Below are 14,350 nucleotides of genomic sequence, written 5' to 3'. Positions count from 1 at the left end.
CACTGAGCAAACAGCTGGGGCAGGATTCAAACTCAGATCTTCCTGACTCCTGATTTAGCTTTCTTTCCCCTGCATCACCTCGGACGCCAGTGAAATCTATAACTTTTCTGACTGAATCTAATGCACATTGCACAGCACCACTTTATCCTCCCTAGGGAAAAGCCTGCATGCCCAGGAAGAATGGTGCACCTCCACCCTGAAATGCATTATTGATTCCAGGGAGGAGCCTAGCTTCTGGACCGATGCATTCTTCTGAGGAGGAAGGGGGGTGTTGAGTTCAACTACAGAGCACGCTGGAGCAGCTGGCTGTCAGGTTCTTAGCCAGCAGCATCTGCAGCGGCAGGGATGCTTAGAACATCCCAGGGAATCATCAATCTGGGGGGATCGAAGTTCCAGACCTCAGCCGGCAGGTGGCGCCGTAGTTTTCACAGCGCTGAAAGGGAGTCTACCCGAGATGAGACTCTGGGTTAGCGACCCCGAACACTGAGGGGTGGGGGAGGGGAAAGCGAAAGCCGGGCCGCCTGGACCCGAGGTGGGACGAACCAAAACTGGGAGAGGCAGGGAGGAGAGAGTGAAAAGAAGGGCGGAGTCACGGCGCGTGAGCAGCCCTGCCTCGCGCTTCCCCCCCTCTCCCGGCTTCGGCGGATAGTTTCTCCCATGCGCCGCATTCGCTCGGTGTCTCTCGGTCTCCCGGTCTCTCTCCCGGTCCCCAGGCCGCGGGGGGGGCCTCGCTGCCCGCCAACCCTCTGACCCGTCTCTGCTGGCCGCCTCCGCCGCCGGGATGCTGTGGCTGCTGGTAGCGCTGGGGCTGGCGACCGCCTATTTCTCCCTGCTGGACGGCTGGTACCTGGTGCGCGTGCCGCTGGCCGTGCTACGCGCTAGTCTGCTGCAGTCGCCCATACGCGACCTGCTGGCGGAGCAGACCTACGTGGGCCGCGTGCTCCCCTCCGACATCGACCTACTGCTGCACATGAACAACGCGCGTTACCTGCGCGAGGCGGACGTGGCGCGCGCTGCGCACCTGACGCGCTGCGGGGTGCTCGGGGCCCTGCGCGCGCTCGGGGCGCACTTCGTGCTGGCCTCCTCCTGCGTGCGCTACCGCCGATCGATGAACGTGCTGGAGCCCTTCGAGGTGCGCACCCGCCTGCTCGGCTGGGACGGCCACGCTTTTTACGTGGAGTCCCGCTTCATCAGCCGCCGCGACGGCTTCTTGTGCGCGCTGCTCATCTTCCGCCAGCACGTGCTGGGTACCACTCCGGACGAGGTGGTGCAGTACGTGTGCAAGAAGAGGGTGAGCGAGCCCCCTCCCCCGATCCCCAGCCAAATATCCAACCGGCCACTCCTGCATGCCTCCCCCATGAGAGCTCCCCTGATTCACATCCCCCAAGCAGACATTCCTTCGTGCACCAACGCCATTCTCCTCTCTAGAACTCCCTCTGGATGGTTTCTCTAAATGCACCAAGGCCCCACCCTTCCCCACAAAGAGCCCTTCATGCCGGCATTCCCCTCCAAAAACATGTCTGGATGTACCGACGCCTTTCCCTGCCCTGTCAGCCCCCGTTCTCGAGGGTTTCTCTACATTTGGCCCCAATTCCCCTGATAGCATCCTCCAAGCAGACATCCCAGCATGCATCAACAACTTCCCCTGCCAGAATTCCCCGGATGGCATTCCTACATGTGCCAATGCCCCCTGGATGACAATCCCCATAGCAGGCATCTCTGAATGTACCATTATTTCCCATCCCCAGCTCCCCATGCATGTCGAACATCATAAAGCAGCCTCCACCATATACACACAGTCAGGCACCTGCTTCAGATTTCCCCTCCAGCCTCCTGGCTCCAATTCATATTCCCTGCAGTGTCCCTTGCCATCTCTTAATAAACCAGGGAGTGCCTTGAGCACATGACATTTAGGCTCTCTCCTTCTCTTGTACCTCAACAGACTCCGTCTTCTCCCCTTTTTCACTTGCTTCCTTTGCTCAATCCTCCCCACTTTCTTATCCCTCCAGTTCTCCCTATCACCATCACCTTCAAATTTTTCTCTTTACCCTGATTTACATGCCCCATGGGATTTTAATATGTTAGGGCAGGGAGCCCCCCCCCCCATATAAAACATAGGATGTCAAAACTAGGAGTTATCTTAGAAACCAGAATGTCAGAGCAGGGTAGGAACTTAGACTATAGAATGTTAGAGCTCATAGAATGTTAGAGGCAGGAGGGACATTAGAACATAGAACCTGACATTCTGGGAGCTGAAAGGGCTTTTGGAATGTAGGATGTCAAGTCTAGAAAGGTCCTTAGTATGTACCAGAGCAGGGAAGGACAGTTGGCTATAGAGTTAATTCTGGCAGCATCTCCACTTGTCTTGCTTAAACTGCCTTGACTACAGTCACACCCATGCCAGTTTAGTATATTGGAATATTGAGTCTAGGCTTTGGAACACAGAATTCCAAAGTGACCTTGGAATACTTGTAATTAATCACCTGTTATTTTAAGGTCTTGTACAAGTTCAGTGGGAAATAAAAAATGCAAAGGATTCAGCTCTCAAAGAAATGCAGATAAATGACTAGAAGTTAATTTGAGAAGAGACAGGTGCCCTAACTACTGAATGGATCTGGGGAAAAAATAGTAGGATGGTATGGTGGCAAGAGCCCTGGACTTGGGGTATCAAAAGAGATTTGGGTTCAAATATTATTATTAATTATAAACCATTTCTCACATTTACTATCTCTATGACAGTGGACAAGTTACCAAACTTCTCTGTCCCCTATATATTAGGAATTATAATTCTTGTTTTACCATGGAGGTATTTTACTTCACACAAAGATTGTTAGGATGACATCAGATGACATATTTAAAATTCTCAAACTTGAAAGGGCCACATAATTATTAACTGTTATAATAGAATTTAGAAAGTCGGATCCAGGAAGACCCTTATAACATGGAGCATGAGGCCTGGAAGTTACTTTGGAAGATAAAACCAGAGGAACATACATGGCAGGTTTCTTGCCGCTAATCCTGGCTCTGCTAAAGACTCACTGTGTGGCATGGAGCAAATAACCTGCTGGGGTAGATGGTCAGGGAAGAGACTTGGATTATGTAGTTGTGGAATGTGAGAGCTGGAAGAAATTCTAGAGATCATTCACACAATCTCCATACTATATTCAGAAATGCTTATTTTGCTTTATATTATTTCATTTGCTTCTCCCGGGAACCCTGTGAGGTAAATGTATTCATGATTATGGCCAATTTGTAGATGAGAAAACTGAGCCCTAGGAAAGGGAAATAACTGGTTTAATGAAATCCAGATAGTAGTATATGTCAGGTCTCATGATTTAGTAATCCAGGTTGTTCCTTCTAAGCAATAACAATATTTCAAGACATTTGATTTTTATTTTAAAAATATTTTTCCATGTTTGCATATTTCATTTTCTTTCCCTCCTCCTCCTGGATCCAATAATCACTTCTACTGGGTTATACAAATGTTATCACCTATACCTAATTTCAGGACATTTGAGCCAAATAGGTAATTATAAGCAGTTCCAAGCTTGACCTATAGGGTCTGACAGTAGGGAGGGCATCCAAGCCCAAGGTCAGGAACTTCCCTGAATCCCAGAATTAGGAAGAATCTCAAAGATTATCTAGTCCAACCCAGAACTGGGCATAAATGCCTTCTTAATGTCCCAAGTCAAAGGAGATAATAATAATAGCACTTTATTATCTCATGCTTTTAAGGTTGGCAAAATATTTAACAAATATTATTTCAGTTGATCCTCACAACAACCCTGGAAAATATGTGCTATTTTTATCCCCATTTTATAGACAAAGAGACTGAGACAGGCAGCGATGAATTAATTTGCCTAGGATCTCAGTGAGTAAGGCTGGATTTGAACTCAGGTCTTCTTGATTCCAATCCCCTTGTGCCACTTCACTACCTACTACCATAGTTGGTTCTTTGTTCTTTTGGGCCATCCTCATTATTAGGAAGTATTTCTTTACATTAAAAGCTGCCTCTCCTAAAAATAAATAAATAAATATTTTAAAAATCTGCTTCTTCCACTTATCCCCATCACTGCTAGCTCTCTGTGTCATCTGAAAGACAATGTCTCATTCCACTCCTAATTGATATATACCTTCAGCTATTTGATAATGTGACAGGGTTCCTCTTATGTCTTCTCCTTCCCAGACTAAACATCCTCAGTTCTTTAGCTGTTCCTCCTTGAGTACTGTCTCTTAAGTTATCTCCCCCTCCTAGTCACCTTCTTTTGGACACCTTGGAAGATCAGGAGGCACCTAGAATTGAACTCACTTCTCTACCTGTGGTCTGCCTGGGGCTGAGGACAGCGAGACACTCACCTCCCTTCCAGTGGCCTCACTGCATCACTCAGTGCAACCCAAGGGAGCTTTAGCCTTCCCGGCTCCCACAGCACACTTCTGATTCCTGCTAACCTTGCAGTCACCAGACCCCAATTCTTTCTCAAGTGAATGTGAACACCTCTCCCTTTTTGTTCTTTTCCAGTTGATTTTTTGGTCCTGAGTGTGGCTCTTTTTGTTTTCCCCTGTTAAATTAAGAGCATCCTGGTAAAACCTAGGGACCCCATCTCAGAATAATGTTTTGTAAATAATTTGAGCAAATGCTAAATTTCAGTTAGATTTAAAGTTCAGTTAGATTCAGTTAGATGTTAGGAAAAGAAAGAGGCTTTTGTTTTCTCATTCAAGTTTGTGGGCTCCCAGTGCAAGCACTTTCCATTTTTCAGCCTCATCCCTTGTAAAATGAGGGAGAGTAATGTTTGAACAACCTATCTTGGGCACTTGTTAGGAGGAGACAGCTTTGTATACCTTATAACATCATAGGCATATTGTTTTATCATTATTTCCTTCCTGTCTATTCTGGCACCTAAATGAGGCTCCTTAGTGACCTTAGAAAGAGGTGGGAAGAAGTCAAAGAAGTGCAATGGATAGAGTACCAAGCTTTGGATTCAGGAAGACCTGAGTTCAGATCCAGCCCCAGACACTAGATGTATGACTCTGGGCAAATCACTTAACCTCTCTTGCTTCATTTTCTTTATCTGTAAAATGGGGAAAATAATAGCACCTACCCTCCAGGGTTGTTGTGAGGATCAAGTGAGATATAATAACTGTAAAGCATTCAGTACAGTGCTTGACCCATGGTATAAAAATGTTAGCTTTTGTTATTAGCTAACATTTTAGTAGAAGTAGTAGTGAATTATTCACTTAATATTATATATGATATGATTATATAGATAATAATACAACTGTTATTAATCATCATAGTAGTAGTACTGAATCTAAATAATTAGATTAGCTGTTTCTGAGCCTAGCCTCACCCTATTTCTCAGTTTGGCTGTAAGAAGATAGGAGGAAGAAATCCAAGCCCTGGGCTCAGAGTTCTGGGAGAATTAAAGAAGAAGCAGACCTAGCCTTTGTCCTAAGGGAGCTCAGGGCCTGGGGGGACTGAGAGGAGGAGCAGGCCTGGCCTGTAGGACAGAGGAGGCTCCCCCATGGAAAGCAGGATGAGAAATGACAAAACAGAATGCAGTTTGAGTTTCTCCAGCTTAAGAGCTATAAAGGAGCTCAATTCCAAGGTCATTTAGTCAGTCCCTGCATCTCAGAGGGAAGGAGATGGAGGATTTGCCCAGAGTGACACGGGCGCAAGGAGCCAAGTTTGTTCTATAAAGACTTTGAGGACCTCAGAGGACGCAGAGGGCAGCCAAGATAGGGAAGCAAGAAGGAGATTCCCTGAGCCACTTGAGCTGGGCCTGCAAGGAGGGGCAGGGTGTCCAGAAGGTCTTTGGTTATTGGAGGAAAAGGAAGCCTTGGGTTTGCACAGATGAGCTTGGCTCTGATTGAGAGTCCACTTTCACAAGCATGTTTAGGGCCTGGAACATGTTTTCAACAAAATGCAGTGAGCTCCCAGGAGCAGTATCTATAGGGGTATCAAAGTTATGGAGTGTGGAAAGGGCTCAGGGAGACCAGTTCCATTCAGGCAGAGGGGGCTGGTGTTTTGTGCGTGCTTCAGAGTGACTCATGGCAGACAGACAGTGGGGGGGGGTACTGTGACCCAGGCCCCTCAGGAGTGGGGTGAAGATTGTTCAGTGGCTGGCCACAGACAAAGCATCAAGACTGGTACCCAGCATAGCAGGGGTTTTTAATCTGGGGCTTGGGAACCTGGTTTGGGGAGGGGTATTTTGATAACTATTTCAATACAATTGGTTTTCTTTGTACCTGGCACATAGGAGCTGCTTGATAAATGTTTACTGGTGGATTGTGAACCTGTGTATTTCATTCAAAACACTATTCTTAGAAAAGAATCATAGATTTCACCAGATGGCCAAAGTGGTCCCTACCTCACAAAAAAGTTAAGAACCCCTTACAGTCACAGAGTTCTTATAATCTCCCTTTTTACAGATAAAAAAAACCGAGTGGGGCTCCCAGTAAGTAAGTGTCTTGCCCAAGGTCACAGAAGTAGTAAGTAGCACAGATAGGATTTCAACCCAATCTTATGATTCAAGATTCAATGTGTCCATTCCAAGCCTGGGGGCCACCTGGTCCCTTTGCAGCTCTGTGATGAAATGAAAAGAGCCCTGGACCTGGAGACAGGAAGCATCCAGCCTTATGATGCCCAGGCAAGCCATTTAACCTCTGTCTGCCTGAGTTTCTTCAACTGTAAAATGGGGATAAACATAGCATCCACCTTCCAAGGTGGTGGTGAGGATCCAATGAGATAATAATTGTAAAGCCCTCAGGCATGTAATGGGCATTAAAAGAATGCTTATCCTCTGATTTTTCTTAATTCTTTGGTATTTCTACCCTCCATGAGAGACAGGGACAACAGAAAGTGTGTTGAATTTGGATTTGGGACCTCTGTTGGAACCCCAGGCTTGGGAGGTCACCTTGAACTCTCTGATCCTCCATGTCTTAGCAATGATATAAAGCCTCTGAGGCCCTCACTCCTGTGATCCTATGATTACTCCTCCATCCCCTGCCTGGGCTCAAGTTCCTTCCCTCTTTGATCTTCCTGACCAGGAGATACAGTACCTGATCATCTCTTAAAATAGATACAGGTCTGTGTCCCCAGCATTGGATTTAGAAGCCAGAAAACTTGCCCTTCAATGTGGTCTCTCCTGCTGACTCACTTAATAACTGCCCTAAACCTGTCTTCTCATCTATGCAGTAAGAGTCCAATCAGATAATCTCTAGGTTCTGATAGCCTCAGCTGGACTAGGCTGGACAGCCTTTGGACTTGCAGTGTGCCAACCTTTTTACAGTCTGAGAAAGTGAATGCGCCCAGATGTTTTTTGGTCTAGGGCAAGGAGATAAGGCTGTGGGCAAGAGTGACCAGGGACTAACATACACTGAAGGCAAGGGATTGGAAGAGAGCCATTCCAGGCTCTGTGGGAGGCAGAAATGAGCTGGGTGATGTTGGAGATCCTCATTGACTCATTGGTTCTAAACTTGGAAGGAACTTTGTAGAGAGATTTTCTTCCACCTTTTTTTTGGTGTTCTGGATCCCTTTGGCAATCTGGTGAAGCCTACATACTCTTTTTTTTCTCAGATCAACATTTTAAAATGCACAAAATGAAATTACATAAGATTATAGAGAAAACCATTTATATTGAAGTTATCAAAAAAAATTTTTTTTTAAGTTCATGGGCCTGATGGTAGCTGGGTGGCTCAGTGGATTGAGAGCCAGGCCTAGAAACGAGAGTTCCTGGGTTCAAATCTGGCCTCTGACCCTTCCTAACTATATGACCCTGGGCAAGTTACCCCCCTCCCCCATTGCCTAGCCCTTACCATTCTTCTGCCTTAGAACCAATATACAGTATTGATTCTAAAATGGAAGATAAGGGTTAAAAAAAATTCATGGACCCCTGAAATCTATCCATTAACCCCTGATCTAGGCCAATCCCCACCCCTCTTAGTCTATAGAGGTGGCCCCAAAAGAAGAAATCAGTGGCCCAGTGATAGGACAATATAATTATTATGTGCTCAATGATGGGTAGTAAGTAGCCATTTTGGGATTCAAAAGCAGATCCCCTGTGTCATCTTCAGTTCTGTTTTGACTGCACTGTGCTGAGGGGGTTGGCCTGGGCAGGCACCGAACCCAACCTCCAGTCCCCGAGGGACCATCAGCCAAGGCAGTCGGAGGTTCCCTAGAGGAGGGGCCAGATGCTGAGGGGCCTTCATGGGCCATAAGCCAGGACTCGGGGACCACTGTCAGGGCTCACATCTCTGCTTCTCCTCTCCCACAGGTAGAGTCACCTGAGTTCTCTCGGGAACTCCAGCATTGGATCAGCTACAACGAAGCCAGCAGCCAGAAACTCCGGGCGGAATCTGGCCTCAGCAGCACCAAGGATCAGTAACAGACTGACCCCTGTCCCTCCCCTGTTCCTCCCCTGTCCCTTTCCTTGAGGAGGGGATGTCATGGTCCCTGTAACTTACTCATTTATTTTCTGCACATTTGCATTTGTCCACTGGGGCTGGGGATTCTCAGGAAAGGGAAGGGAGAGGGCAGGGAGACTTCTGTCTGACCCCCTACTTGGGCAGGACCAGATTTGGGTGAACTGAAGGGAAAGGAAAGGTCAGAGAGGGCTGCCATCTCCATTTTGCAGAAATGGAAACTTAAGACCCAGAGTATAGGAGCAACTTGACCTGTTTCACAGCAAGTCAATCCACTGGCGCCTAAGCCTCTCCATTCCCATCCCGGGCTCTTTCTGTTACTCTCTGCCTTCTTTCCTTGATTTCATTATTTATTCCTCCTGTGGGGTTTTATTCTTAAAGTGAACAACATACCTGGAAAGCCCCCTCCCTAAGTCGGGGTGGCGGTAAGAGCCCTGCCTTCAAGTCTCAGCTCTTTCATGATCTTACTGTATAACCTAAGAAAGCCCCTTCCTCTCTCTGGGCCTCTGTCTCCCTTTTCATAGGATTCAGGGAATTTGGGGCTGGAATGAATCTTAGAGATGGGCTGCTAGTCCAGCCAGCCTTAGAGCGGGAAAAGGAGAAGGGAAATAATTTCTAAAAGGTTGTGCAGGAAGTGAGTAACAGAGCTAGATTTTTAGAGCTCCTCGTTGTATACTGTGCTGAGAGGGCCAAGCCGAAGACCTCTTCCCCCCTCAGATACCCATGAAGTTGACTTTTCCTACAAGATGGGCGTCTTTTTGCTCTCTCTACCTTGAGCAGGGGTCCCCAGGTGCCCTGGGGGCCTCTTTGGGAGGAGCAGAGGAGGAAGTAGCGGGATTGGTGGGGAGCCAGCTCACCCTGCCCTGCCTAGCTTTCTCCTCTGCCCACAGACACCTGAATGTAGTGACCGGGTCTCTTCTCCTACACAGGCTCCCCCCAAATCAGCACTTTATGGATGAGACTCTTCTTAAAGCATACTAGATCTGTGTCAAGGCCTGTACCTTTCTATCCACATATATCCCCTCTTCTTTGAAGGAGCAGGTGCTGGCATGTGGCCAGCCAGAACTGGGAGGAGGCAGGTCTCCAGGAAGTGAGCAGGACCGTGACTAAGCCCAGTCTCTGGCTAGCCTCACAGGAAGAGGGGCCCTGAGGGCCCGAGCTGAGCTCTCTTCGCCTCTGGTGCCCGGGCCTCCCCTTCCGCCGTTGCCGTCTCTGCCCGCCTTGTGGCTGCCCCGACAGGTGCCCCAGGGACCCCGAGTCCCAAGCTCTCTTTCTCCTCCTTTGCCCCGGTTGTTCTCATCCCCTGTCTCAGAAAAGCTGCAATCTTTTTGTGTTATGTAAGAGAGAGATATTAAAAGACTTAAAAACAAATATCTGAGGAGCGAAAGGCCTCTTCATTCTTGGAGCCTCCTTGTTTCTGGTCCTGAAAACACATGCAGGGTGAGGAAGGTCCTGTCTTCTCTGTTCTCTCACGTTCCAGTCGTTTTTGAAGGCTTGCAAAAACCCCTTTCCTTGACAACCCTGCTCTGGTAAAGGTAACACAGAAAGGTCCGAGCCAGGAAGTGGGGTCGTGGGGTTCCCCGAGGGGGTCCCCAGCACCTCCTGCAGGCGTGTGCCCAGGTAGAAGGCAGCCTGGCAATGTTCCGTGCTGACGGCTCTCCCCAGGAAGCCAAAGTGTTTCCGAGGGGCTCGGCCCTGCCCTTGTAGGAGACGTGCCGAGTCTGGTCAGTCCTTACTAGAAATGAGAGGCAAGTGGCTCACCAGGGAATCCATCCTCAGGCTCCTTGGCTTTGAATGAGGTGGTGGAATGAAGGTAAATTGGGGCAAATTGTGTTCTGTGTGGCTGAACCCTCTGCTAAAGGCCTGCCAGAATACTATGAACCAGGTGTCAGAGGGCCCCCCATAGGAAGATGAGGTGCATGGGGGGGCAGAGTGTTGTGTGAATGAGTATCTGGGGTGGGGGGTAGTCATCAACGCTAGAGATATCAGAGAAGGCTTCCTGGAGGAGCTGGCACTAGGCCAGGTCTTCAGAATCTATGCAATGAGAGACAGGGTGGTATAGCAGAGAGAGCCAGCCTTGGAGCTGGGAAGAGCGAGGTTCACGAGCAAAGCCCCGCCCGACTCCCCAGGACCAAGTCCCAGCCCCAGCCTCCTCCATAAGCCTCCGGGTCACAGACGAGTTGCCAGCATGGATCATGAAGGAATTTGTCCTGTGGGAGTTCTCCAACACAAAATCATGCATCTAGACCAAAATTAGGGAACGCTGGGGCAGAAGGAGGTAGGCACAGTCCAGGGCTGTCCTGAGAATAAGCCTAGAGGCAGGAGGATGAGCAGACTGACCGGCCCGTCCAGAGGACAGACATTACCCGGCCTGAAGCCAGTAACGCCCGACTCCTGGTTCCAGCTGGGCCTGTGCACATATGGTCTGTTAGGTATTCTCTGAATTGTTCCCCACCTCCCAGAGCAGGCTCCCCCACCCCGGGTTTCCTGCCTCAGCCACCAGCATCCAGATCCCCCCCCCCCCCAACCAAGCCCCAGTGCTGACCCTGACCAGCTGCATGAGCCCAGGAAGTCTTGGTTCCTTCCTCAGTGACCCGAGTCACGCCGGGGCAGTGTGGAAAGGACTTCACAGACCCTACAGAACCACGCTCTTCCCCAAGTGGCAGAAAGTGGGGGAGCTGGGTTGGACCCATTCCTAAGCTACTGGATTCTGGTCTCTGAGCCAGGGGAAGGGTTTATTTCTTTCCTCCCTTTAGCTCTGATTCCTCATAGGCCAAATGGGCCTCAGAGGCTGGTCCACTTAGATGTAAAACGGATCCTCCAGCCCACCTCTCCCATTAGAAACCTTAAATTGCTATGGAAAGAGAGGGAGCCTGGCTGTTGGCTTTGAAAAGCCAACCCCCTTCTTTGGAGCTCCACCACATTGCTGGTGCTGAGGGCTTGCAGATGTTTCACCTGGGCTCCTTCTGCTGGCCTGGCCCTGGAGCCAAGGCCCTTGTCACCTGACAGCAGTAGAAGGCCTTGGGAGCCCCCCTGGCACAGGCCAGAGGCATCTCTGTTGGGGGGTGGCGGTTGGGCGCAGACTCTGGTTTGGGTGTGAGGTGCCACCTCCAACAACTCCAACTCCTCCAGAAGGCAGAGTGGGACGCCAGCACGATGACTAGGGATGGTGGCCTTGGGGGTCAAGGGGAGGGAGTAGTTCACGCCTTGCTGTGAACATGGGGAGCCAGAGGACCTCCAGTCTGCAGAGACCTATCAGCCATTACCATCCACTGAAGGGGTACCCAAGCTGTCAGCACCTTCTAAAGCTCTAGACTGACTAAGGAACCAGATTTGGAGATTTTTCTTGTCAATGATACTAGAGTGGTGAACCATTTCCCTCGCTAGTTCATTTTACAGATGAAAGAACAGACATCAACAGGGTTAAATGACTTGCCCAGGGCCACACAGCCAGTTAAGTGTCTTGAGGCCATACTTGAATTCAGGAACGTGAGTTTCCCTGGCCCAGGGCTCTATCCGCTGTGCTTAGCTACCCAAAAATCTCATTGTCCTAGGACACACACAAATTATCACCCCTGGGTTACAGTTTTCCATAGCACTAACTCAATTTCCCATGACTTGAATCCTGTCCTTATTCATTGGATAGACACTGTCACTAACTGACTAAGTGATGGACAGCAAGGGTTCAGGGAGAGGAGGTCTTTTCCCAAGTCTGGTTTTCTGGCGTTTCCTGGTGCTTTGATCTTGCTTTGGATCTTGCTTACCCATTTCAGTCTGGGCTCTGGGAATAAACATGGAAGGAATTTAGCCTGAAGGATAGAAGGCTAGGCAACATTTAATTGCATCCTTCAAATCTTTTTAAAGGGGTTTCCTCTACCTGAGGGAGCAGACCAGCTCTGTTTAGCCCTCAAGGGTAAATCCAGTAGGAAACAGCCAGCCATGGGGGAAGGTGCAGGATGCCAAGTTTCCTAATTGTTCAGTTGGTCCAGATGAGCTCCCAGCTGCCTCAGCACTTGAAGAAGTTGTTTGACCACTTACATGGGATTTTTAAGAGAAATTCCTTCCTAGTCCAGTAGGATCAGGCACTCTTGGAGACCTCTTTCAACTCAGAGATTCTAATTCCATTTATACTCTGGGAAAGTTTGCCTTTGATTCCCAGAAGTACAGAGCCTTATGGGCTGCAGCTGACTCCTTCCCTAGGGCTCTGAGTACAGCTTCATTATAAAATGAATCAACCAGTTCTTAATATTCAGAAAACTTATAGACTTAAAAAAAATTTGTAAAGGGCTCAACAGTGGTGAAGGGTCCCCTTTCCTTAGTTGTCTACAACCAATATACTGGTCCCCTTTTGAAGCTGATTCAGGGGGCCTTTCGCTTCTTTTCCCTAGAGCAGGGGTCAGCAACCTTTTTGGCCGTGAGAGCCATAAAGAACACATTTCTTAAAATGTAATTTCGTGAGAGCCGTACAGTGCTCACAGCGCGCTCCTGTAACAGCGCCTGAAAAAAAAAATCGACTTTACGGCTCCTGCAGAAAGAGCCATATGTTGCCGACCCCTTCCCTAGAGCCTTTACCTTTCACCAGTGTCTAAGATTTCCAAGATCCTTGAACCCCAAGATTTCTGTTCCTATTTGGATGCCCGAGCCTGCGTGTTGCATCTCTCCAAACTCTCCTCACTCAGGGCCTTTTTCTGAGCTGCCAGTTCAATTATAATTGGATGCCCCAGTCTAGAATGTTGCTCTCATCTCCCTCTTCCCTTGTCTCCACACTCCAGACCTCAAAAGGATTTCCAGTTACTCATAAGAGGAAAGACAATTTCTAAATTTATGAGGACTTTTAAGCAATCTGACTAAATCCTGCCCAGGTCCAAACTTGGTCACCTAGAACTTTCTAAGCTCTCCTTTTTTTTCCCCCCCCAGTTTCCCAAGCCTTTTTATTATTAGGGCAACTTCTGGCCTGGAGTCAAGAAGACCTGAGTTCAAATATGATCTCAGATACATATGAGCTATATGAACCTAAGCAAGTCACTTAACCCTGTTTGCTTCAGTTTCTTTGTAAAATAAGCTAGAGAAGGAAATGGCAAACTACTTCAATATCTTTGCCAAAAAAAACTCCAAACGCGGTCATAGTCAGATATGATTGAATAACTTGTTATTGCAGGGAGGAAGGACCTTAGTAATCATTTGTTCCAACCTCTTTTTTTCTTTCTGAATTTTGGGCTTAAGCATCAACAGTTTGATAGGCAAAGAATAATAAAGAACATTGCCTATGGAATGGTCGCTGTTAGCCATTTTTAAAGGTATATTAAATTTAACAACAAAATTGTCCTGTTTGTCCCTTTCTGAACATTTTTTGTGTGTTTTAAATGCTTCTATGCTTAAAAAAAAAGCCCTTACCTTCCATCTTAGAATCAATACTGTCTTTTGGTTCCAAGGCAGAAAAGGGCTAAGCAATGGGGGTTAAGTGACTTGCCTAGGATCACACAGCCAGGAAGTGTCTGAGGTCAGATTTGAACCCAGGACCTCCCATCTCTAGGTCTGGCCCTCAATCCACTGAGCTACCCAGCTGCCCCTAATCTCCTTATTTTTTAAAAAGGAAAATGAAACTCTAGGAAACACTGCCAGGATTTAATGCGGGTTTTCGAATCTACATCTGATGCTCTTTCCACTAAACCTACATTGTAATTGATGCCTGTCTCCCATGTTGGAGGATACAGTGACCTGAGTCCTTGTAATAAGATTCCCAGCTCTTAGCCTTGAATATTCCTCTCCCTTTCCAGGCTTGGGGCTTTCTCCCTTAGAAAGCCTTCTTTGGCTAGTCTTCATGACTCCTCTCCACTTCCACTAACTTTAGAGATACTTTTCTATAAAATGTGGTTCAGAAAAAAAAAAGAAGGGAATTATATCAACTTCTTAGCTTACCACTTTGTTA

At 48.0% G+C, this 14,350-nt stretch overlaps 1 protein-coding gene across 2 annotated transcripts; it reads left to right on the top strand.

Moving 5' to 3' along the window:
- Nucleotides 1–687: 687 nt before the first annotated feature.
- Nucleotides 688–9,794, top strand: THEM6 (thioesterase superfamily member 6). 2 transcript variants are annotated; one of them, XM_044658300.1, is made up of 2 exons: nt 688–1,291; nt 8,274–9,794. In XM_044658300.1, the coding sequence occupies exons 1-2, from the start codon at nt 782–784 to the stop codon at nt 8,382–8,384; spliced, it is 621 nt and encodes a 206-aa protein (XP_044514235.1). In that variant the 5' UTR covers nt 688–781; the 3' UTR covers nt 8,385–9,794. The 2 variants fall into 2 exon arrangements, with proteins under 2 accessions (XP_044514235.1, XP_044514234.1); XM_044658299.1 differs by having other exon boundaries at nt 782–1,132.
- The last annotated feature ends 4,556 nt before the right edge of the window (nt 9,795–14,350 follow it).

Source organism: Gracilinanus agilis, chromosome 1 (genome assembly GCF_016433145.1).
Source record: "Gracilinanus agilis isolate LMUSP501 chromosome 1, AgileGrace, whole genome shotgun sequence".
Lineage (NCBI taxonomy): Eukaryota > Metazoa > Chordata > Mammalia > Didelphimorphia > Didelphidae > Gracilinanus > Gracilinanus agilis.
Note: the sequence above shows the minus strand (reverse complement) of the source record. Positions and strands in the feature narration are given on the sequence as shown.